This window comes from Saimiri boliviensis, chromosome 1 (assembly GCF_048565385.1).
Source record: "Saimiri boliviensis isolate mSaiBol1 chromosome 1, mSaiBol1.pri, whole genome shotgun sequence".
Taxonomy (NCBI): domain Eukaryota; kingdom Metazoa; phylum Chordata; class Mammalia; order Primates; family Cebidae; genus Saimiri; species Saimiri boliviensis.
This window is the reverse complement of record NC_133449.1, coordinates 103,727,919-103,752,622: the sequence shown is the minus strand read 5'-3', so window position 1 is coordinate 103,752,622 and position 24,704 is coordinate 103,727,919. Positions and strand designations below refer to the sequence as shown.

General features: G+C 46.3%; 3 protein-coding genes and 1 pseudogene across 7 annotated transcripts in view; 2 read left to right on the top strand and 2 right to left on the bottom strand.

Moving 5' to 3' along the window:
- SLC7A6 (solute carrier family 7 member 6) overlaps positions 1-8,271 on the top strand; it is a 39,721-nt gene extending 31,450 nt beyond the window's left edge. For all 5 annotated transcript variants that reach the window (XM_039478183.2, XM_074401603.1, XM_074401605.1 and 2 more), the window contains 6 exons: positions 380-503; positions 734-837; positions 3,999-4,095; positions 5,612-5,761; positions 5,875-6,058; positions 6,483-8,271. In XM_039478183.2, coding sequence (XP_039334117.1) covers positions 380-503; positions 734-837; positions 3,999-4,095; positions 5,612-5,761; positions 5,875-6,058; positions 6,483-6,577 — 754 coding nt within the window. In that variant the 3' untranslated portion in view covers positions 6,578-8,271. The remainder of the gene's footprint in view (positions 1-379; positions 504-733; positions 838-3,998; positions 4,096-5,611; positions 5,762-5,874; positions 6,059-6,482) is intronic.
- A 1,559-nt stretch (positions 8,272-9,830) lies between these two features.
- SLC7A6OS (solute carrier family 7 member 6 opposite strand) lies at positions 9,831-19,887 on the bottom strand. The gene is made up of 5 exons (XM_003936334.4): positions 19,659-19,887; positions 19,263-19,541; positions 13,522-13,725; positions 11,594-11,714; positions 9,831-10,646 (listed from the first exon to the last, which is right to left on the bottom strand). The coding sequence occupies exons 1-5, from the start codon at positions 19,848-19,850 to the stop codon at positions 10,516-10,518; spliced, it is 927 nt and encodes a 308-aa protein (XP_003936383.1). The 5' UTR covers positions 19,851-19,887; the 3' UTR covers positions 9,831-10,515.
- Positions 19,888-19,894: 7 nt separating this feature from the next.
- Positions 19,895-24,704, top strand: part of PRMT7 (protein arginine methyltransferase 7) — a 54,685-nt gene continuing 49,875 nt past the window's right edge. Inside the window, exon 1 of the mRNA XM_003936327.4 lies at positions 19,895-20,026. The gene's annotated coding sequence lies outside the window, so the exon portion shown is untranslated. The remainder of the gene's footprint in view (positions 20,027-24,704) is intronic.
- Positions 22,167-22,252, bottom strand: LOC120362294 (small nucleolar RNA U13; annotated as a pseudogene).

The following is a 24,704-nucleotide window of genomic DNA, read 5'->3' as shown; positions in this document are numbered from 1 at the left end:
GACTTTGCACTCTGCTGCTGACATTATAGCCCACAGAACCATAACTTACTCTGACCAGCTGGGTCCCCAGCCTGGCCTCTAGTCCCCAGAGGACACTGTCCCTCTGAGATCATAGATGCAGGAGGATTATGAAATGCAGTGGGACCCATTGGCCCTACTGTGGCAAAGTTCAAATATTGATCATGAGCTATCTTCACAAAGAAAGTTCTCTGTCTTTCTTAGTAGAAAGAGCTCAGGGTGAAGGGGAAGGTGAGCCTGCCTCAAAGACTTGGAGGCCAGTGAATTGTTAAATGTTAGGACAATCCCAGTGGAAACTTGATAAACTTTGTTCCCAAGGAGAAGTTGGTTCTAGATAGTCCTTTCTCATTTGTCCTGACAGAAATTTGCCCTTGGCCATTGGGATATCTATGCCAATTGTGACGCTCATCTACATCCTGACCAATGTGGCCTATTACACAGTGCTGAACATTTCAGATGTCCTTAGTAGTGATGCTGTGGCTGTGGTGAGTCTCTTTGGATCCCCGTTTGTTCATCATCTCATGATATGGAGCCACCCTGCACAGCTCAGTCTCTCTTCCTGCACCCTCCTCAGCTCTGCAGGACGAGGTCATGAGTCTAGGCCAGAGGGTGGGTAGGCTGCTTAGCAGTGATTGCATTTGTTCCAAGGTCACAGATGCAGGAGGATTATGAAACCCTGTCCCGTTTAAGTGCCTCTTCTGTGCCCTGCCCACAGACATTTGCTGACCAGACATTTGGCATGTTCAGCTGGATCATCCCCATTGCTGTTGCCCTATCCTGCTTTGGGGGCCTCAATGCATCGATCTTTGCTTCATCAAGGTACCATGTCTCTGTGTCACTGATAATAGATCACAATATTTCATTCTCTGGGGCTTAGGCATAAGAGCTCCTTTTTTCCCTCCTCCTTTTCATGGGCGTACAGGGGTGTGTGTGTGTGTGTGTGTGTGTGTGTGTGTGTGCGTGTGCATGTACTTGCCTTTGTGCAAGTAGCACATTTATATGCTGGTAGCTCATGTTTCTGTCTGAGATGAGGACAAATTGTATGCCGGCAGCTCATGTTTATATGTTGGTAGCTCATGTTTCCATCTGAGATGAGAACAGATTGATGAAAGATACGGAGCAGAAAGGCAATAGCTTGGAGGGGTGACTCCAGCAGGGACTAGATTCTAGGCTCCTTGTGGGTTATGCTGTAGCCCCAGGATTCATTCCTTCAGTAAATAATAACAGCACTTGCTGTGTACCAGGTATTGGTGCTATGTACAGAAAGACTTTCCCCCTCACTTCACAGAAAATGCCAAGGCCATCAGGTTGCCTGATCTCCTCTCTGTGCAGACTTATCATTAAGCACGCTGATCCTTCCTATTGTTGCAGAGGAAGAAGCAGGTGTGCCTCTCCTGGGAGTCTCTGCTACCTGGGCTCAGGGTTCCAGCACTTCTCCTCTTCTTCAGCAGTTTGCTCCATCAGTTGGCCCTTCTCTTTGGCAGGTGCTTTCTTGGAGCCAGCTCTCCATGAGCTTCTCTCCTCTCAGGAGAGTCACAAAATAGCTTTTCCTATCTCCCTCTTCCCACTTACTGGATGTACTTCTTTTTATTTGTAAATTAATTCTTTTTAGAGATTGGGGTCTCACTATGTTGCCTAGGCTGGTCTCAAAGTCCTGGCCTCAAGTGATCTCCCACCTTAGCCTCCTGAGTAGCTGGGATTAAAGGCATGCACCACCATGCCTGGCCCTGGATGCACCTGTGAGACAGCAGTCTGCACTTCACCCTTCATTCATTTTCCCATCTGTTACAGTTTGGCTTCTGTTATCTGAAAAATACTCTTCTTAAGACTCTCTCTTTCTTATCTTGTCTTTAGTCTTCATCCTACTGGACCTTTGAAGCAATTGCTGCTGATCACTTTCCAAGTCTGAAATGATTCCTATGGCTTCTGTGACATAAGATACCTAAGAAAGTTTCTTTCCTGATTTCTCTTCCACTCACCCTATAACTGGTGTCCCCAGGGCCTGGGGTATAATAGTAATCCAATAAATATTTGCCACATGAACACAGGAGGATGAAAAATAAAAGAAATAGTTTTGACCCATTCATTCTTTTTTTTTTTTTTTTTTTGAGATGGAGTTTCGCTCTTGTTACCCAGGCTGGAGTGCAATGGCGCGATCTCGGCTCACCGCAACCTCCGCCCCCTGGATTCAGGCAATTCTCCTGCCTCAGCCTCCTGAGTAGCTGGGATTACAAGCACGCGCCACCATGCCCAGCTAATTTTTTGTATTTTTAGTAGAGACGGGGTTTCACCATGTTGACCAGGATGATCTCGATCTCTTGACCTCGTGATCCACCCGCCTCGGCCTCCCAGAGTGCTGGGATTACAGGCGTGAGCCACCGCGCCCGGCCCCCATTCATTCTTTTTACTGGTTTTCACACACCAGTGCATGTATTGTGCCTCCCTGGGGCAACCAAAGAATTAGAGAAGTCAAGGCCTTGTAAAAGAACATAGTGTCGCTGGGCACAGTGGCTCATGCCTGTAATTCCAGCACTTTGGGAGGCCAAGGTGGAAGGATTACCTGAGGACAGGAGTTTGAAACCACCTTGGCCAGTATGATGAAACCCTGTCTCTACTAAAAATACACACACAAATAAATTTAGCTGGGTGTGGTGTCATGTGCTTGTAGTCCCAGCGACTTGGGAGGCTGAGACAAGAGAATTGTTTGAACCCAGGAGGAGGAGGTTGCAGTGAGCTGAGATTGTGCCACTGCACTCCAGCCTGGGTGACAGCAAGACTCTGTCTCAAAAAGAAAAAAGTAGTGTCATCTTCCCTCTGTTTAGCCTAGTTGCGATGGACTTCTTGTATAGCCTTTGGCCTCCAGAGTCTAGTGTCAGATCCCGTCAAGCCCTTACCTTAAAGCAGGTGTCCCCAAACTTTTTACACAGGGGGCCAGTTCACTGTCCCTCAGACCGTTGGAGGGCCGCCACATACTGTCCTCCTCTCACTGACCACCAATGAAAGAGGTGCCCCTTCCTGAAGTGCGTTGGGGGTCCGGATAAATGGCCTCAGGGGGCCGCATGCGGCCCGCAGGCTGTAGTTTGGGGATGCCTGCCTTAAAGCCACAGCTAGCTCTCAGTGTTTGTTCAGACTCCATAGCATGGTCTTGTATGCAGGTTCTTCCCAGCACCCTCTTCTCACACAGCTTGTCCTGGTGCTCTAGGCATTTTACATCAATCTCCAATGAGGCCACGCTCTTTCATGCCTCCACACAGTTTGCCTTTGTACATGCTTATTTTTTCCATCTACACACTTGCTTCTGGTAACTCTTCTTTGCATCTCTTCTCTTACAAAGCATTTTGGTCTCCCAACCTGCCCTCAAGCCTAGTGAGTAAGTGCCATGTACTCCCAAGATGATGCTGACCACACGGGGTGGGAATTCATTTCTATGCCAGTCTTTTTCCCAGTTGGTAGAGCTCTTTAGATGTAGAAAGCAAGCCTGGGTTGTCTCTTTGACCCTCAGTCTTGCCCTGGCCTATCATACATCAGTTCAGGGAAGATATATGGAGGGCATGAATGGAAATCTAGCTGTCCTTTAAAAGCCATTATGTTAGCTATGAATCCGTGGCATGGATTGGGTGAATCTGTTAGTGGGTGACAGCAGGATGAGGCATCTGTTGGATGTTGGTGAGGCATCTGTGGTTGAGAGAAGATGTCTAGGTGATGGTGGGTTCCATAGCTGAGGGCCTTGGGTGGTCAGTGGATAATGGTGGGTGGGGCATGTGGGTAGTAGTGAGGTGCCTGGAGATGAAGAGGGAGGGAAAGTCTGTGGGAAAGTGGGGAGCGGGGAGGTTGGACTGGTGATACCCTAAGGATCTGGGATGCTCCTGGGAGGCTGTATCCTGCTTTCCTTGGGGGCTCTAAGCTAAGTTTGTCCACATGAGGAGTGTGGCCATATAGCTGAGTAAAAGGATCTGCTGACACATTTCTCTTCCTTCTAGGTTGTTCTTCGTGGGCTCCCGTGAGGGCCACCTCCCGGACCTTCTGTCCATGATCCATATTGAACGTTTTACACCTATCCCTGCTTTATTGTTCAATGTAAGCTTTGCTGGGGACCACGGGGCTCAGGCAGATCTGTGCACTGCTCCTGATTTGTGCTAAGTTGTATATAACAAGAGGGATTCTGAGAAAGGCCTTACTCTAAGATTTGAAAAACAGTTCATTTTTTGTTGTCATTTAGTTCTTTTATGGTTTTAAGTGTAAATTTTGGATTTATCTGGAATTTATATTATAGCATAGTATTGAGAAAGATGGGGATTAACTTTTTCTCAAATGGCAGCCAGCTATACCAATATCATTTATTGAGTAATCCATTTTTCCATAGTTTTCAAACTTTTATCATAGAAAAGTAATAATACCTTTTTAGGGTGCTCAATATGTGCCAATTATAATTGTATGCTCCTTAAATGTATGTCAGCTAATCCTGCCCATCAGCACCAAGCCTCCTTAGTTTAGGTTTATACTGACTATCTGAAAACTAAAGAGGTACCTAGTCCTCCCACCCTTGGAATTTTCCCATTTGTTTGTCTTGATGAACTTTTCTATCATTTCATCAAAATAACAGAAAAACCCTCTTGATATTTTGATAGGGCCAGCATTGAATTTATAAATTTAAGAGGTTATCCGACTATAGGCATATCCTACCAAGGCTGGCTAATTTATTTTTTGTACAGATGAGGTCTCACTATGTTGCCTAGGCTGGTCTTGAGCTCCTGGGCTCCAGTGAGCTGCCACTTTGGTCTCCCAAAGTTCTGGGATTATAGGCACTAGCTAACCACCATGCCCAGCCTTCTCTTCTTAATATAGGGTCCTCCCTTATCTCCACAGAAGGGGCTCTTTTTGTTTTAAATCCTTTGTTGATAATTTTAATGAAAAGATTATTGAAATTTAAACACATTTGACCTTGTCCCAGGACTCTAGGCCCTGATCCTTGTCTTCTAGGATTCTTTTGTTCCAGAGGCTAATTCTGTCATGTATCCGAATGGATCTATTTTGCTAGTTTCCAGGTTCAGCACCTGACTTTAGAGGCCTGAAATGCTACAATTTCTTCCTCTGGCTCAAAATTCTTCCCTGGGGAGACAGTTACAGTCTATTATTTATTGACATTATTTAGTCCAGATGGGTATGGATCCATTTTGCTAGTTAGTATTTCTCAGGCCCCAGGCCAGTGAGATGGTTCTGAAGGTGTTTGCCCCATTTGTATGCCAGGAGTTGGGACCCAGGTCTGAGCCCTCTCTAGGATGCAGTGTGATCCATGTTAAGGTTGGTGCACTGAAGAGGGCCTCAATGCCTGCTTTTCTAGAGTGCTTGCAACAAGGGGGAGGCATTGTGTGGAGGAAGGGCTGCAACAGAAGAGGAAAGATGCTACCTTGAGGGTTAATGTACCTCAAGGTCCATCAAGGAATGGACTTATCTAATGCCAAAGGGTCAGTGAAAAGAGCCAAAGGTAATCTGGTGAAGTGGCATCAGATCTAGCACTGACTGCTCGGTGGGGGAGTCTCCTGGGGGCGCAAGTGGTGATAATGCTCCCTACCTCCCGACCCCTTTCCCGCAGTGTACCATGACACTCATCTACCTCATTGTGGAGGATGTTTTCCAGCTAATCAACTACTTCAGCTTCAGCTACTGGTTCTTCGTGGGCCTGTCTGTTGTTGGACAGCTGTATCTTCGCTGGAAGGAGCCTGAGCGGCCCCGGCCTCTCAAGGTCAGCAGCTCTGGGCAGACTAGGTGGGGTGGGCCATCTTCCTAAGGTACCTTCTTGCCCATGACTTGTTTCCTCTTCCCATGTTACTTAGTATCTCACCCCCTCTATTTCAGCTGAGCCTGCTTTTCCCCATCGTGTTCTGCATATGCTCCGTATTTCTGGTGATAGTGCCCCTCTTCAGTGACACCATTAATTCCCTCATCGGCATTGGGATTGCCCTTTCTGGAGTCCCTTTCTACTTCCTGGGTGTTTACCTGCCAGAGTCCCGGAGGCCACTGTTTATTCGGAATGTCCTGGGTGAGCTTCTCTCCACCACTTTACTAACTGGCGGCTGTGTGTACATGTGCACGCAAAGGTGGGGGGTGGCTAACAGCTTTCCCATACTCAGAATTCGCTGGAGGCCATGAGACCCAGCTGTCCATGACTTCCCTTTTGATTTTGATACAATCACTTCAGTTCTAATTTTAGTGTCCTATTTTGGGGCTAAAACATTACCTCCCTGACAACACAAGTCACCTGGAAAGATGGGCCATGCATCAGACTCTGGTTGGGCATGGGACAGAGGACGATGAGGCTTGTTGGGAGAGAGGGGCAAAACTTGGTAAAGGGTACCCAAGGGGCAGGTGGGAGGAAGCATTAGATGTTACTAGTCAGCCTTGTGTTCAGGTTGGGGCTGTAGCTAGATGTTTACTAAATCCTGTGCTTCTCTATTTTCATTTAGCTGCTATCACCAGAAACACCCAGCAGCTTTGCTTTTGTGTCCTGACTGAGCTTGATGTAGCCGAAGAGGAAAAGGCTGAGAGGAAAACTGACTAGAGGTCAGAGGTAGCTCTCTGAGGGCCACCTATGGCCACAGCCACCAAAATCCTGATAACAAGACTCTGTGGGCTCAACTCTCCTGAATTAAAGGAGCCTTTTGACCCACATCATATAACTGGGCTCAGGGCCAGTGCTCGCTCTTATTGGTAAGCTATTGGAGGAGACTCAGGATCTGGGCCAACCTCAAGGTGGGGACTTCAGAGGATGGGGGAAGATTGGGGAACAGGGGAATGGTCATTTAGTTTTACTCCAGATGGGTAGATGCAGCTCTTACAGATATTTACTTGGTAAGGTGCAGTGGGGAAGAGGGAATGCTAGGTTGATAGGACTGGTGGCTTCTGAATTTGGTATTTCAGATCTGAAGTAGGAGTCCCTATAGAGGGGCTGCTTTACAGGAATTTTTCCTCTGACCAGGTCCAACACCTGACTTTAAAGGCCTGAAATGCTACCATTTCTTCCTCTGGCTCAAAATTCTTCCCTGGGGAGAGAGTTATATTCCACTATTTATTGATACTTAGTCCAGAACACCAGTTCTAATGAAGCATGAGTGTCTTTTCATCTATAGGATGCAATAGGCTGATTATATTTAAAATTCAAAGCACCCAGAACTGAGTCCCTCTGCTCTCAGAAATGATTGTGGTGTTGGATCAGACTCTGACCACAATTTTATGCCGTTTAGCACAATCTTCCTATTGAGTCTTACCTGCAACAATGAAATTTAAAGATTTTTTTACTCATGTACCAGTTATACTTTAGTATATAAGTAGGTCACATTACAAGCACCTGGCTCAGGTCCAGCAAGGACAGATGAACAAATTCATGAGTCAGAAGTCTGTTAATACCGCTGTTTTTGAAGGATAATCCTTTATTTTACTTAAGACCTTGTGTCTTTGTTCTAGCCGATAGTAAATCTCTGGGTTTCTGTTACAAACTTTAAGAGGGCTGAAACTTATGGAATTCGGGTGGATCACCTGAATTCATTCAGCTGTCAATGGCTTGGAGAACATCTCATGGGCTCAAGTCATCAAATAACCTGTTCCTCTCTGTAAGGGCAGTGTGAGGGACTGCTGTGCAGACCCAAGCAAGGCCATCCTGGTGCTAGGTCATTTTTCTGAAAACCTCCCATCAGGCTGCATCCTCCTCTTCTGTCCCTGGCACCAGACTTTGTTTACACTTGGAACTGCCTTGGTGTGGGTCACCAGGACAGGGCACTCCTCTCCTGCCAGCCTCCCTTTCTCCAAGGTGTGGTGGGCTGCAGTCTCAGGAAGAGCTTGGTACTTGTGGGGACTTCTGTTTTCTCCCTGTGGAGATCAGTGAAGACTGGGAGGAAAGCTGCTTCAACCTCAGTCCGGCTCCTCAGCAGGCTGCACAAGTGCAGGCAACTAATTCTGGTGCTCAGGCTGGGCTCTCCACCCAAGTCAGGCCTGCTCTGGCCTAATAGATCTTACTCTATGAGCAGTACAGCTGCAATGGATTGTACAACTGTTTTGTGATGCTGCCAGACACTGTCATCCTGGGCCCAGAAGAACCTGCTAGCTTGACACACCTCATGGGCTTCTTATCCTTAAGTTTTAGAATTGGTCAACAGTGAGGCAGTCTCCCTTTCTGACCATTCTTCTCCACCCAGTCACAGATAAGGGAATAACCTTGGACATATATTTGCTCAATAAAGATTGAAGGAAGCATGGTCACAGTTGCCTTGGGTTCAGAGCATAATGCTTATGTGAAGCATGGGGTGACATTCTTACTGTCATGGGTTCAGGATTTGTACAGCAAATTCTTGCCTGGCGACAGGGTGTCTTGTGCAAAGGCTGACTTGCCTAAACTCTAAGAACATGACTTCTGTCTGAGCCAAGCTGGCACCCATCACGGGACTCCTCTGGAGCTAATCCTTTAAGCAAAGTGTGCCTGCCTTAAAGATCCCCGACCCTGGCTTTGGCGTTCTCCATGAGATAACCAGCTAATCCCAGGAATTTGCTGCCCCCCAGAGGCTTCTAGGAAAAGCAAGGAACTTACACGCCAGGTGCCCTAGTACTTGCTTAGTGAGCCATGTCATCCTCCTTTCATTTTTGGATGGTGACAGCATTCTTCCCCTCTGTGCTGGACACAGACTTATCTCAGGATCCTCTTTTTGGGAGTGAAGCCAGAGACTCCCTACAGCACTCGAACTTCATGGTGGAATTAATTTCTGCCAGCTCTTTGTTGTCTGTCTCCTTAAATCCTTCTCCTGGTGTGCTTATCCCTTTTGAAGTGAGTACAGTTTATTAAGTTGCCGGCCCTTTAATGTTGGTAAAACTTAATGAGTCCATAAATGGCAGTGAGCACATTGTAATGGCAGTCTTTTTTTTTTTTTCACCTCGTTGCTGTGAGTGTAAGAATGGTTTTCAATCCTTTGTTTCTATGCCTACAGACAGAAAGCAAGATGTCTAATATGAGACATACAAGTTGCTGCCTGTTATAATGTTGAATTACTCCTTTGTGCATACCTAGGATGTTTGTTTTAATGAGTTAGAAATATATAGGGCCTGAGTACACAGAATTTAATCACTTTGGCAGGTTTAACAACTCCATGTAGGTAAGAACTAGCATAGGTAAAGGCTTAGGAAATGGACATTAAGTCAAAGAATGATAGCAGGTAGGAGGGAGGAGAGATACTTAGGAAATCTTAAAAGAGGTGGCAAGAAGGCATCTCCCTGTGTAACTCACCTTCCCCCATGATAGTGAGTCAGAGATACTGTCACAGGCTATGAGGGCATACCCCTAACTGAATGTTCTGCGTTGTTTCCTTAGACCTGTGCTGTCCCGCTACAACAGCTACTAGCCGCATGCAGCTAATTACATTAAAATGAAATGAAACTAAAAGCCCAGTTTCTCAGTTGCGCTAACACATTTCAAGTGCTCAGTAGCCACCTGTGTCTGCTGCTACACAGTGCAGACACAGGACATATTGTCACCACAGATAGTTCTACGCTGGAATAAACACCAAGGCAGTCAGTGAACGCAGCTGTGGTTTGGAAAGGCATAGGGACAGAGTTTGCTTAGAAGAGATACAGGTGTAACAAAATTGACCCTGTTGATAGTAGTTCGTGTTCCTGGTGAGTGCTGTGAAGAGTAAACATTACTCAGTGGAAAGCTGAGTTCAAAAAGTGCTTTGTTTTTCCTCCCTTAAGTCCTTAGTATCTATAATCAATGCTGAAACTTCTATCTCACTACCCCTCCCTCCCTGTTTTAGATATTCAGATTTAACAGGTTTTAAAATAATTACTTTCTTCCATGTTCAAAGCGTTTACTAAACACATGTATCACATTCATACATATGCTGTTTCTTGGCACCACTGCCAAAGGAAGTCAGCAATTTCACAACCATTATCAGAGTTTGGAAGCAGAGATAGTTGGTATATAATATATCCCACAGCTCAGACAGACTACTTTCTGCCCTAATGGCCATTACTATCCAGTCTGTATTGCTACAAGAGACCCACTGGTACCCCTCTTAGATGCCATCTATCCAAAGGAACAGGGTCTTCTTAGAGGCAGGTAGCCTGGTGGTTTGGCAAGGCAGAAACTTACTGCTAATGAAATGGGACCCTCTCTTTCCCTTGTGGTTTCAGCACCAGGAGAGCATGACCTGAATTCCAGGAAAATGCCTGGGCCAAGAAGCTAAAGAAACCTTCCTTTTTATAACATTTTTTTTTCTTTCAAACTGTAGGGTTACTTTTGATGAGGCAAAGGGGCCCTACTGTAAGTGGAAAAGACTCACTCCCTTAACAAAAGTTTTCACTGTGTTGGGATGGTGCCACCCAACATGCTTGATATGCTTTTCTTCCACATGTTAAGCTAGGAAACCTAAGAGGATGTCAGCAGGGCAGTTTACCCTGGACTCAGAGCCCTCACGGGATTGTGGCAGAACTTCATGGACATCAATCACAAGACCATCAGTCTGAATCCAGGTCATGGAGGTTGTCATAGTCGAACTCCTTCTGAACATCCAGAGGGTACTTGTGCCACATCCGCTGTCTGCTGCTGCCTCTTTCCTCATCACTCAGGCTGTTGTAGTCAGCAGAGCCTGGAATGAGATCCCGGGAATGGAATCTAAATGTGATTTTCCTTGGCTACCACAGGAGCCCCTTCTCTTCTCAGAAAGGTCTGTCTTTGTTCCCAATTGTAATACAAACTACTTGCTCAATAAAGAAAATAAAGACTATAGAATTTTTTTTTTAAAGCACTTACTTTCTTATCATCTAAACCAAGTCCCTTCATACTGGAGTATTTCATCACTTCTCCCCTCAGTATAGGATTTTTTTGTTGTTGTAAGATTTGTAGTCGTATTGTAAATATTTTTGTACTTTCCCCTCTTAACATATTATTGACAAACCTCCCCAATCGAATATTCAATTGTTTGAGTAATTTCTCTGTTATCAGAAACTAATACATTATTTTTGTTAGCCCTTCTGTCTTCTTCTGACACAGGTATCACAGGAGCTGTGTTGTCAGGGCATCTTTCTTCTTCCCCCAGGTACTATGTCTTTCTTACAACAGCTGTACATGCAGCAGTTTTTTGAGAAGTTAGATAACTGATTTGTGAAAACGCTGGGCTCACTTCTACTGGCAAACCTCTCTCTTCATTGGTTTCTTGACTGGAGCAGGGAAAGAGACAATGAGCTACATATTGTACATAATCTCAACCACTAAAATTCATGCAGTACCATCTCATCTCAAGAGAGAATGAGGCTCAGTGAGGTGAAGTAACTGCCCAAGACCCAAGCAAAGTAATGACAACTACAGATTTGAACCCAGGCCTGATGGATTATTAGGATTATTAGGATTATTATACCCCCAGGAGGCCCATGGGTAACACTGACTGGTCTTTGGGCCTCCTACAGCATGAGTTGCGGTTGGGCTGTTGGAGCTCAATGGCAGAGAAGGAAAGGCAGTTAAGATGCACCTGACAACCATGTCTGCACCTCAGTCTCGGATCTTACCAGTCCCTCCCTTTCCAGAGCTGCCACTCACCTCTGGAATCCTCATCTCCATCACTGCTCTCCTCCTCTGGGTACTCATTGCGCCAGTTATTCTCACTGTTCTCGTCATCTTCATCTTCGTACATGTCCTCTGGTTCTTGATCATCATTCACCTACACATCTCGACACAAACATGAGTCCAAGTCAGAACCTGTAAGGTTATGCTCTGGGAGAATCTGTAAGCATACCAGCTTGGAGAGATGCCATGTAAAAGTGCCAGGTGAAAAAATTGTTGAGGCAAAGTAGGAGTTAGTTTGACTGTGTTGCACATGGGGCTATGAGGGAGATAACAGCCCCCTTCCACTCAGAGTCCAGCTCCAGAATGGCAGGACAGGCTGAACTCCATGAGATGGGAACATAGGGAAAACAGGAGTGATGGCTCTAAGCAACTTTCAAATTCCAAGGTCAAAACCAAAACCCAAGCATAAGAGGTACAGAAAGGCAGGAGGAAGGGCCATGCAGTGATCCTAGGTGGGTACGTGACTGCAAATCTGTGTCCTAATACAGGTGGAGGATACAGTGCTTCTCAATTACAGTCTTAGCATGATAGTTAGGTGCCACCTAAACTTTTCTTGTTAATCATTTTAGAATTTAAGACAGGCCAGGTGTGGTGGCTCATGCCTGTAATCCCAGCACTTTGGGAGGCCAAGGTGGGAAGATCACTTGAGGTCAGAAGTTTGAGACCAGCCTGGCCAACATGGTAAAACACTGTCTCTACTAAAAATACAAAAATTAGCTGTAATCCCAGCTACTTGGGAGGCTGAGGCAGGAGAATTGCTTGAACCCAGGAAGTGGAGGTTGCAGTGAGCCAAGATTGTGCTGCTGCATTTCAGCCTAGGTGGCAGAGCAAGACTCCATCTCAAAAAAAAGAAAAGAAAAGAAAAAAAAAAGATAATGGTGTCAGCTAGGTGTGGTGGAACACAATGGATCATGCCTGTAATCCTAGCACTTTGGGAGGCCAAGGTGGAGGATCACTTGGGTGTAGAGCCTGGACAGCATGATGAGACACTCTCTCTAGAAAACAACAAAAATTAGGGCATCGTGGTGCATGCCTGTACTCCTGGCTGGCTACTTGGGAGGCTGAGATGGGAGGATAGCTTGAGCCTGGGAGAAAGAGGCTGCAGTAAGCTCAGCACCACTGCACTCCAGCTTGGGTGACAATGCAAGACCTTGTCTCAGAAAAGAAAATAATAGTGTCAGGACGTTAGCTTTCTTCATCCAAGGTTTTCTCTACTTCTGAGATACGAATTAAAAAATAGGTTTTGTTGTCATTCACATCAAGAATTTCTGGTTTCATCTTGTCTTTTTTTTTTTTTTTTTTGAGATGGAGTTTCGCTGTTACCCAGGCTGCTGGAGTGCAATGGCGCGATCTCGGCTCACTGCAACCTCCGCCTCCTGGGTTCAGGCAATTCTCCTGCCTCAGCCTCCTGAGTAGCTGGGATTACAGGCACACACCACCATGCCCAGCTAATTTTTTTGTATTTTTAGTAGAGACGGGGTTTCACCACGTTGACCGGGACGGTCTCGATCTCTTGACCTCGTGATCCACCCGCCTCGGCCTCCCAAAGTGCTGGGATTACAGGCTTGAGCCACCGGGCCCGGCCTCATCTTGTCTTGATCTTATCATAAGCCTCATACACATACTTTCCCCCAAGAGTGGATAGGTATAAACAATAAAGATGTTGCAAACCTTATAAAAGATTCATTAATATAAAAATTATCAATCTAAGATGATCTTTTCCCAAATTTCCCATGCTATAAAGTCAGGTTCCTAAAAGGCATTTAGACTAAATTTTTCCTTTTAAGGGGGAAAAGAACTAAGGACAATGATGATTAGGAGTGGAGCCCAGGGAAGCAAAGCATTCTGATTAGAGAAAGAGTTTAGGATGCCTCGTGCCCTCTCCTCATGGGCCCCCTTACCAGCTCCCACTCTTGGCTATAGGGCTGCACGGAGAGGATGTTCTCAATCCAGCCTGGAGTGGCCTTCTCCAAGTAGTAAATGTCATATACATAGTCGTGTTTTTGTTCTTCCTTGTGCCTGACTCCTGGTCCATCCTCAGACACAGTCAACCGCTCACGGATCAACTCTACAGAATTGCAGAGTATCACATCTGAGTCAGATGTCTGTAAAGAAACCACAGATTACATATGCATGACCCAAAAACATCATGTTCCATGAGGAGGAACCTAAAAGTTGGGTGAAGAAAGACTCACTACAGTTCTTAGGGTCTTGGTCTGTCGCCCAGGACTGGAGTGCAGTGGTGCGGTCTTGGCTCACTGCAGTCTCTTCCAGATTCAAGCAATTCTCCTGCCTCAGCCTCCCGATTAGCTTGGACTACAGGTGTGTGCCACCACACCTGGCTAATTTTTTGTATTTTTAGTAGAGACGGGATTTCACCTTGTTAGCCAGTATGGTCTTGATCTCCTGACTTCAAGTAATCTGCCTGCCTGGGCCTTTGAAAGTGCTGGGATTACAGGTGTGAGCCACTGTGCCCAGCTACAGTTCTATAATGTTGTGGTCAAGATTCTTATCTGTATGAACTCCTAGTTTCTTAATTAATTATTAGAGAATCAAGAATCTCTGTAAAATTACTGTATAGCTCTTATTTTGAGATAGAAACCTATAAGATCGCCTCGCACTCTTTTGTGCTTGGCTCTCATGTCTATGATCCCAACGCTTTGGGAAGCCAAGGTGGGTTGCTTGAGCCCAGAAAGTCAAGACCAGCCTGGGAAACATGGCAAAACCTCTGCCTCTACAAAGAAACACAAAAATTAGCTGAGTGTGGTGGTGTGTGCCTGTAGTCCCAGGTACTTGGGAGGCTGAGGCTGAAGTGACCCATGATCATGCCACTGTACTCCATCCTGGGTGAAAGAGTGAGACCTGTCTCAAAACAATGAAAGAAAAAAAAATTGGGAAGACGGGCCTACCTAGAAAAGGGAAAAGACAGAAGACCTGGCTTGTCCTGACTCCAAGCTCTAAGTCAGACCTGCTCCTGTGAGTTCCTTTGGTATTCCACAATGTTCTCTCTTTGGGGATCAGCAGGCTCACAGTAGCACCCCTATGAATGAACCTGAAATGGGTCTGTATTTTGTGTGGCCTCCTGTAGAAGCCAACAGGTATTTCCTGGTAACCTCTACCACTGCCCATCATTTGGCTTGCCATATACTGACATCCTTCTTTTAACTGCAAACTGGGAATGGACTTACCTATAATCCTGTTACTACAAAGAATAGTTTGAAATGCAATGCCCAAAAGTAGAAATGGCCCAGGTAAGATGTGCACCAGTGCTGACAGGCTATGTTACCCAGGGGTCCTCTGACCTGGTGATCCACCCGCCTTGACCTCCCAAAGTGCTGGGATTACAAGTGTGAGCCACTGCGCCCAGCCCCACATTTTCAATTATACTACACATAGCATTTTGTCTTGTATTTTCCCCTACAGCCAGTCATCAATTCTAAGGGTCCGAACAGTTATGTCAACCTCTTGGACATAATTTTTAACTGCCATGTATAGTGTTGCAATGAATGTGCCATTTCCTGCTTTGCTAATGGGGATGAATGTAACTCATAAGGTTTTTGTGAGGATTAAATGAGTTAAAAGAAAATGTAACAAGTACTTAGCACACTATTTGACATAATTACTTAATCAACAGTAGCTTTTGTTAGTATCATAGCTTAGCTTAGCTGTTTGCTTCTGCTGAATTATTTCCCTAGAATAAATCTTGGAGGTGGGCCTATTAGTTAAAAGGAATTGAAGTCCTTTAATTTTTAATTTCCTATTAAGTTTATTTTGTAAGGGCTGGGTACGGGCTCACGCCTATAATCCCAGCACTTTGGGAGGCCAAGGCGGGCTGATCAAGAGGTCAGGAGATCATGAACATCCTGGCCATGGTGGAACCTCGTCTCTACTTAAACGCAAAGAATTTGCCAGGCATGGTGGCACACACCTGTAGTCCCAGCTACTCTAGAGACTGAGGGGGGAAATCGCTTAAACCCAGGAGATGGAGGTTGCAGTGAGCTGAGATCACGCCACTGCACTCCAGCCTGGGTGACAGAGCAAGACTCCATCTTAAAAAAAAAAATTATTTAATAGGAATTTATTAGGAATTTAATTTGCTTAAAATGTAAATTATGTCAATTTAAGGAGGAATTCATTGTAACATGGCATAAATGCTGTCATTTAAAAATTTCCTTAGATATTTTTAATTTTAAAATTTCTTTAGATTATGCATGGCTTTAGGTCTAAAGAATAATAAATTTATGTATTTAAAATATGACCCCCACTCCTGTAAAGCCATGCTGCTTTCCAAAACGCTTGCCATCAATTTTATTCCCATTGTGTATGCTTTTAATCATTGCCTTGCCAACAGTGCTATCAACTGCTTTCTTTTTGCTAGTCTAGTATGCATAAAACCTCAAGCATGCTTTAAGCTTAAATTTGTATTTTTTCTCTGTAAGTATTCTGTGCAAACATTTTTTATATGTTTAGAGTTGGTATTGCTTTACTGGAAAAATTTCTGTTCATATCTGTCATCAGTTTATTTCCTAGTTTTCTTTATAAAATTAAATTAGCTACTTAATTTTTTGTTTTTTTTAGACGGAGTTTCACTCTTGTTACCCAGGCTGGAGTGCAACGGCGCGATATCGGCTCACCGCAACCTCCGCCTCCTAGGTTCAAGCGATTCTCCTGCCTCAGCCTCCCGAGTAGCTGGGATTACAGGCAGGCGCCACCATGCCCAGTTAATTTTTTTGTATTTTTAGCAGAGACGGGGTTTCACCATGTTGGCCAGGATGGTCTCGATCTCTTGACCTTGTGATCCACCCGCCTCGGCCTCCCAAAGTGCTGGGATTACAGGCGTGAGCCGTCGCGCCTGGCCTCTATTTTTTTTTTTTTTTTTTTGAGATGGAGTTTTACTCTTGTCGCCTAGGCTGTAGTGCAGTGGTACGATTTTGGCTCACTGCAACTTCTGCCTCCTGGGTTCAAGCAATTCTCCTGCCTCAGCCTCCTGAGTAGCTGGGATTACAGGTGCCCACCACCACGTCCATCTAATTTTTGTAATTTTAGTAGAGATGGGTTTCACCAAGTTGGTCAGGCTGGTCTCAAACTTCTGACCTCAGGTGATCGCCTGCCTTGGCCTCCCAAAGTGCTGGGATTACAGGTATGAGCCACTGTGCCCAGCCTGATGAACTATTTACTTGATTCAATTCCACTGATCACTGGTTTACTTTACACATTTTATAAGTCATGAATTAGTCTGGAATGTTCTGGTGAAAAATGTGACTATGGACATCATACACAAATTGCTATCCAATTACACTAGCACTGGCTGTGCACGGTGAATCATACCTGTAATCCCAGCATTTTGGGAGGCTAATGCGGGTGGATCACCTGAGGTCAGGAGTTCAATAGCAGCCTGGCCAACATGTTGAAACCCCATCTCTACTAAAAATACCAAATTAGCTGGGCATAGTGGCTTATGCCTGTGATCCTAACTACTCGGGAGGCTGAGGCATGAGAACCGCTGGAACTCAGGAGGCGGATGTTGCAGTGAGCCAAGATCGTGCCACTGCACTCCAGCCTGGGCAAAAAGGGTGAGACTCCATCTCAGAAAAAACAAAAACAAAACCCACAAAACAAAAACAACAACAACAACACGCTTGCACCATTTGCTTGTTGCTTGTGGATTCATTTTGAATTATAATTGAATTTTTTTTTTTTTTTTTTTTTGAGACAGTTTCGCTCTTGTTACCCAGGCTGGAGTGCAATGGCGCGATCTCGGCTCACCGCAACCTCTGCCTCCTGGGTTCAAGCAATTCTCCTGCCTCAGCCTCCTGAGTAGCTGGGACTACAGGCACGCACCACCATGCCCAGCTAATTTTTTGTATTTTTAGTAGAGACGGGGTTTCACCATGTTGACCAGGATGGTCTCGATCTCTTGACCTCGTGATCCACCCGCCTCGGCCTCCCAAAGTGTTGGGATTACAGGCGTGAGCCACTGCGCCCAGCCTTATAATTGAATTTTTTTAAGTTTTAAAAATTATTGAGATGAGTTCCATAAAAATGTTTATCAAGAGAGGGCATACTGGCTCACGCCTGTAATCCCAGCACTTTGGGAGGTTGAGGCAGGCAATCACTTGAGGCCAGGAGTTCATAACCAGCCTAACTGACATGGTGAAACCCCATCTCTACTAAAAATGCAAAAATTAGTTGGGTGTGGTGGCTCATGCCTGTAATCCCAACTACTTGAGAGGCTAAGGCAGGACAATCTCTTGAACCCAGGAGGTAGAGGTTGCAGTGAGCTGAAATCATGCCACTGTGCTCTAGCCTGGGCCACAGGGTGAGACTTCCACTGGAAAAAAAAAAAGGGGGTGGAGGGGAGGACACCTTATGTTGAGAATTCTGTTTTTTTAGAGACAGCGTTGTACTCTGTTGCCCAAGCCAGAGGGCAGTGACTTGATCATGGCTCACTGCAATCTCTAATTCCTGAGTTCAAGTGATCCTCCTGCCCCAACCTCCCCAATAGCTAGGACTACAAGCAGGTGCCACCATGCCTAGCTAATTTCCTTTTCCTTTTTGTAGTGACATGGTCTTGCTTTGTTGCCCAGGCTGGTCTCAAGCGACCCTCCTGCCTCAGCCTCCCAAAGCACTGGGATTACAGAATTTTCTTTCAGTCCTCTCTTTCTTTCGTCTTTTCGAGATAGGGTCTCACTCTGTCGCCTAGGCTGAAATGCCACTGCGCACAGTCACGGCTCAATGTAGCGTTGACTTCCCCAGGCTCAGGTGATCCTCCCATGTGGGCCTCCCAATGTGCTGGGATCACAGGCATCAGCTACGATGCCCAGCCTCAGGAGAATTTTCTATTTCTATGGTTTTGGTGCATGTAATAAAACTTCTTTAAAAAGTGAGTGCAAATGAATTTAGCTAATGTAATGTAGTAAAGCAAAGCACTGGATTAAATTGAGAAGACTTGCAATGTAGACCTAAATCTACCTCAAACTTGATACACTAACCAGAATTAGTCCTTTAACCTCTTTTTGATCAGTTTTCCTACTTGCTCTGTCTCTACTTTGCTCCAGTAATTCCTGTCTCAGTCAGGGTGAAAGGCAACGTCCTTACTAGACAGTCTAGCAGGCATCCTCCCATCCAATTCCTTACTGCTCTCCTCTAGCTCACCGGGCTCCGGGCACCTTGCAAGGAACACGGAAACTCGGCTTCAGGGCCTCTTTACTTTCAGGTTCTCTGCCTATAAGTCCTCTCGGTATCTGCAATGCCCTGCCATTCATCTGCAAGTCTTCACTCAAATGTCATTTTCTCAGTGACACTCTCACTAAAGTGACACCACTCTTCCTGCTTTGTCTCCCCCCCTCCTTACATCCCTTATCACCGTCTGACACTGAATTGACTCGTTTACTGTTTTTCTCCACCTGCATGTTAGGTCCTCACTACTGTATCCACAGAATCTAAAAAAAAAAAAAATACCTGGAACATAGTAGGAACGTAGTACACACATGTGGATGAATAGACAAATCTGTAAAATGAAGCCGTCACGCCGGATGGATCATCCATCCCCTTAAAATGAAGCTGTGTGCTGCTATTGGGCCCAGTCTCCTGGCATTACCGTCCTGAGAATCCCAGCGGCCACCTTCAGGGTCGTACTCACTTTGCAGGAGGCCGCAGCGGCGGCTTCAGGTTCTCCCTCCTCGTGGACAAGGTCTAACAGCTGAAAGCCCGAGTCCCCGGAGACTTCTGGGTTCCCCGACGTGTACTCGGACTCCTGGCCGCTCGAGGTGGTCCCCGAGGATCGGCGGCTGGAGATCACCCGGTAGCGGCCTTCCTGCCTGATCTCCCGAGCCGAGGCGCGGAGATTGCGGCGGACACGTTGCTGGCTGTCCCGTGACGGGCGCAGAGCTGCCCGCAGGAGCGGCTGGACTGGCTCCTCCTAGGGAGTAACAGGGAAGGGTGGTCGGCATAAGCAGGGGTTCGTGATCGAGTCAGGGATCGGGTTTCGGGCCGTCTGCACCCTAAGATGCCCCACCAGCTGCACCACACCTAATACCTGGGAGCACACAGTGGCCACCAACTGGAAGACATTATTCTCGGCTGCTCTGTCCAGATCCTGTGGCGTTTTCTGGGCCGCCGATTCGACCACGTCGCTCCGAAGGCGTTTACAGGCGAGCACAAGAGCCTCGGCCGGCTCCGCACTGCGCTTCCGCTTCACCCGGAGCACAGCCGTCTTGCAGGCCTCCATAGTGACTACCGCGGAGCACTGTGGGAACGCGCGGGGCGCGATGGGATAGCCTTCCAGTTCCGCCTTGGGACGCGTGACCCGCACAGTCTTCGCGCGCAGCCGGAGTGCCGCTTCGCGCGCTGGCCGCGGCGAAATGGTGATAGCAGCGGAGGCGAACAGAGGAGTTTCCGCGGCGGGTGAGGCGCTGGGTGTGCTGGGAAGGTGGAGTCGCTTTGGAGTTCGGGGTGCAGCCAGCATCATGTCCTCAGCACCAGGGCTTCGGCAGAGGAGCCTGGCGTGGGCGTACTTGGACTCTGGGGACTTTTCTAGAGTCCGAGTGGGGAGACTCGGAGCACCCTGACCTGCAGGAGAGCAGGCTTCCAGGCTGAGCCCCGGCTCTGCAGTCCAGTCGGGTGCTTGCCGCTCGCGGAGCTGGGTCGCAGTACTTGTGCTTGGCGCCTCCTCTCAGCCAGAGACCGCAATAGCTCCAAGCATCGCACCCCGTAACTGGGCCATGATTCTCTTGATTGACCGACTTGCTGAGATCTTTCCCACTCACTGTGTTCTGAGTAATTGGAGAATCGTGTATTCACTACACGCCAGCTAGAGTGGTCCTGTAAAAGCGTACACCCAGTGTAGATATGCTTCTGCTTAAAACCCTTGAGTGGCTCCCACTGCTTTTAGAACAAAATCCGAACGCCTTTCAGAATTCGACAAGGCCCAGCTTGATTGAGCATAAGATGTGATAGAAGATGAGGAGTGGGCTTCTGCAAAAGTGCTTCGGTCGAACAGGCTTTTGGCACATTTTGCTTATGCACCTAGTTCTTTCTACCTTAGGGCTTTCTCTTGGGAAAGTTGGGGTAAGGATTCCTGACGTGTAAAACCTCTTCCCCAATTTTTATCCTGGTCTGTTTTGTAGGTCTCAAATGCTGCCTTCCTCAGAAAGTTCTTCTGTAACCTTGGTGTTCACTCTCTACAGCGCTCTGTGTATTTCTTGCATTCATGGAGTCTGTAATTTGTGTTACTCTGTCATTAGAGTCTAAGCTCTAGTTTGTGGTGGTGGCTCCAGTCCCTAATACAGTGCGTGGTATTTAATAAATTTAGTTATTTTTTCGAGACAGACTCTCTCACTTTGCTGCCTAGGCTGAGTGCAGTGGTGTGATCAAGGCTCACTGCAGCCTTGACCTCCTGGGCTCAAGCGATCCTCTCATCTCAGACTCCCGAGTAGCTGAGACTACAAGCACGCACCACTACACTCGGCTAATTATTAATTTTAATATATGCATACTTAATTGTGTGTGTGTGTGTATATATATATTTTTTGTTTGTTTTTTCAAGACAGGGGCTCACTCTGTCACCCAGGCTGGAGTTCACTGGCACCATCTGGGCTCACTGCAACCTCCGCCTTCCGGACTCTAGTGATTCTCTTACCTCAGCCTCCTGAGTAGCTGGGAGTAACTGATACCACAGGCGCAGGCCATTTGGCCTAATTAATTTTTTTATTTTTTGTAGAGAACGCGGTCTCACTCTGTTGTGCAGGCTGGTCTGGAATGGCTAGACTCAAGAGATCCTTGCACCTAGGCCTCCAAAAGCTCTGGGATCACAGGTGTGAGCCACCATCCCTAGAGAATACATTTTGAGTGATTGAATGGACCATCTGCTCTGCAGTCTGACTGTTAATACAATTACGGCTTGGCATGGTGGTTTCTGTTTCCTCCTTGTAAATGACCATGTGAGTTTACAACTCTTGGAGAATGAGGAGAGGGTCAGAGAATATCTTCTGAATCTGTAGTGTAGGCTCCTTCTGGGAGAGGACAAATAATAATGGATGAGGGCATTTAGCCATATAAGGTGTGTACTGCCCACCGGAAGAGGTTCATGCCTTCATAAAATTGTTAACACAAGACATAGTTTCAGGTTTGTTTGCGTTTCTTCTTGTTTGTTTTGAGACAGAATCTTGCTCTGTAGCCCAGGCTGTAGTGCAGTGGCACGATCTTGGCTCACTGCATCCTCCACCTCCCAGGTTGAAGCAATTCTCCTGCCTCAGCCTCCCCAAGTAGCAGGGATTACAGGTGCGTGCCACCACGCCCCAGCTAATTTTTTGTATTTTTAGTAGAGATGGGGTTTCGCCTTTTTGGCCAGGCTGGTCTTTGAACTCCTGACCTCAAGTGATCCACCAGCCTCGGTCTCCCAAAGTGCTGGGATTACAGGCATGAGCCACCACCATACCTAACCGGTTTCCAGGTTTTGCAAAGACACTGTTGTCCTGGTTTTAGACTCAGCAGCATCACAGACAAGAAAGGAATTCTATAAAGTTTTTTACTGTTTTTAACTCTGCTTCAGATGGGTAAAGGTTTGTGGGAGGCACATCTGACACAGGTGCGTGAACACCCTGTCATCACGCTTATGAACTACAAAAGGATCACTCTTAACCTTTAAGTGACTTCAGGATTGATTCCACATGGACCACAGGATTAGTATTTCAGGACTTCACCATATGGATTCTATTGACATGTTTGACACCTGGTTCAGTTTTACTTCAGCCAAACTGATTGATTCAATGTGCATGATTATCCAAGCCTTTCTAATCAAATGAAATGCCTTCTCCCTCCACCTACCCCGCTTCTCCTCCTGCCTCAGTCGAATCCACCTTTTAAGCCTTCCATGAACATTCAGCCAGAAATGGCCATTTCTTTCTCCAGCATTTGTTGGACACAGTTTTCTAATACACATTACAGATTCTGATAGTTCTAGATATTCTATCTGCAAAATAAGTGTTAGTACACGAGATAGAGTGGATTATAGCAATGCTGTTAAGCTGCAGGTTGCAACCTGTTAATGGGTCCTGACCAGCAAGTAAAAGTGAAGCTGGATACCGTGGTACATGCTGGTAATCTAGCTACCTAGGAGGCTGATGTAGGAGGATCGCTTGAGTCTAGGAGTTCAAGGCTGTAGTTCAGTGGGACGATCATGCCTGTGAATAGCCACTGCGCTCCAGCCTGGACAGCAGGGAGATTCCATCTCTTAAAAACAGTGAAAATGAAATAGAGCATATCAGAGGGCCTTGTTCATAGGAAATCAGTATTATTTTGTGGAACTTTTATTTATATGCATATATGCAGGTGTGTGTATTGAGTCTCACTGTGAAGTATATTTCTTACTGGGGTTATCAGAAAGTTTGAAAACCATTAGACTAGAAGATAGGTATGCCAGGGTTTTAGAAGGAGAGTTTTACCTGGACAGATTGTCTGCTTTGAACCAGGTCAGTGACTGCCTACCTGCATTTGTTCAGGGAAGATTGTTTCTCATCTATTTGCTTTTTTTGTTTTTTGGATGGAGTCTTACTCCGTCGGTACAGTGGTGTGATCTCGGCTCACTGCAACCTTTGCCTCCCGGGTTCAAGCGATTCTCCTGCCTGAGCCTCCTGAGTAGCTGGGAATTCAGGTGTGCGCCACCATGCCTGGCTAATTTTTGTTTTTGTTTTTGTTTTTGTTTTTTTGAGATGGAGTTTCGCTCTCGTTACCCAGGCTGGAGTGCAATGGCACGATCTCGGCTCACCGCAACCTCCGCCTCCTGGGTTCAGGTAATTCTCCTGCCTCAGCCTCCTGAGTAGCTGGGATTACAAGCACGCGCCACCATGCCCAGCTAATTTTTTGTATTTTTAGTAGAGACGGGGTTTCACCATGTTAACCAGGATGGTCTCGATCTCTTGACCTTGTGATCCACCTGCCTCGGCCTCCCAAAGTGCTGGGATTACAGGCTTGGGCCACCGCGCCCGGCCGTTAATTTTTGTATTTTTAATAGAGATGGGGGTTTCGCCATAATGGCCAGGCTGGTCTTGGAACTCCTGGCTTCAGGTGACCTGCCTGCCTTGGCCTCCCAAAGTGCTGGGATTGCAGGTGTGAGCCACCGCACCCAGCCTGTTTCTCATCTACTTGTGTAAGAATTCCATGTTTACTTACTCTAGGTAACTTCAAAAGAAAAAAACTCTGGCCAATAAAAAGCCATAGGAAAGTTTAGGGATCTGTAGAGTAGGCATTCTTTCTAAGGTTTCCTGAAGATGCACCAGTGTTTAACAAGAAAGGAAGCGCAGTATAGAACACCTATTGTTTTCTGAATGGTAAGGGGGTGGGTGTTGGGAGAGCCCACACCTGCAGAGGAGTGCCTTTAGACTTTGAGTGGTGGGTGGTGTTTCTCTGCCTCCCAGAAATAGATCTCTTTGCGGAGACAGGCCATACAAGATGTGAATCTGGTGACATTTTATTTATTTGAAGCAAAATTTTTTTAGATGGAGAAAGGTTTTTAAAAATTGTTTTTAAAATTAAAATTTGAATAGATAAGAAGTAATCACTAAAAAAAAAAATGAAGTATAAAAAATGCTCATTTTAGCTGGGTGTAGGGCACTCACTTGTAGTCCCAGTTACGGGGGTGGCTTAGGCAGGAAGAATGTTTGAGCCCAGGAGTTTGAGTTCAGCCTGGGCAACAAAACCAGACCCCATCTCTTTAAAAAAAAAAAAAAAAAAGTAGAAAGAATGCTAATATCGGCCGGGTGCGGTGGCTCAAGCCTGTAATCCCAGCACTTTGGGGGGCCGAGGCGGGTGGATCATGAGGTCAAGAGATCGAGACCATCCTAGTCAACATGGTGAAACCCCATCTCTACTAAAAATACAAAAAATCAGCTGGGCATGGTGGTGCATGCCTGTAATCCCAGCTACTCAGGAGGCTGAGGCAGGAGAATTGCCTGAACCTGGGAGGCGGAGGTTGCGGTGAGCTGAGATCACGCCATTGCACTCCAGCCTGGGTAACAAGAGCGAAACGCAGTCTCAAAAAAAAAAATGAAAAAGAATGCTAATATCATGAACATGTGTGTTTCCA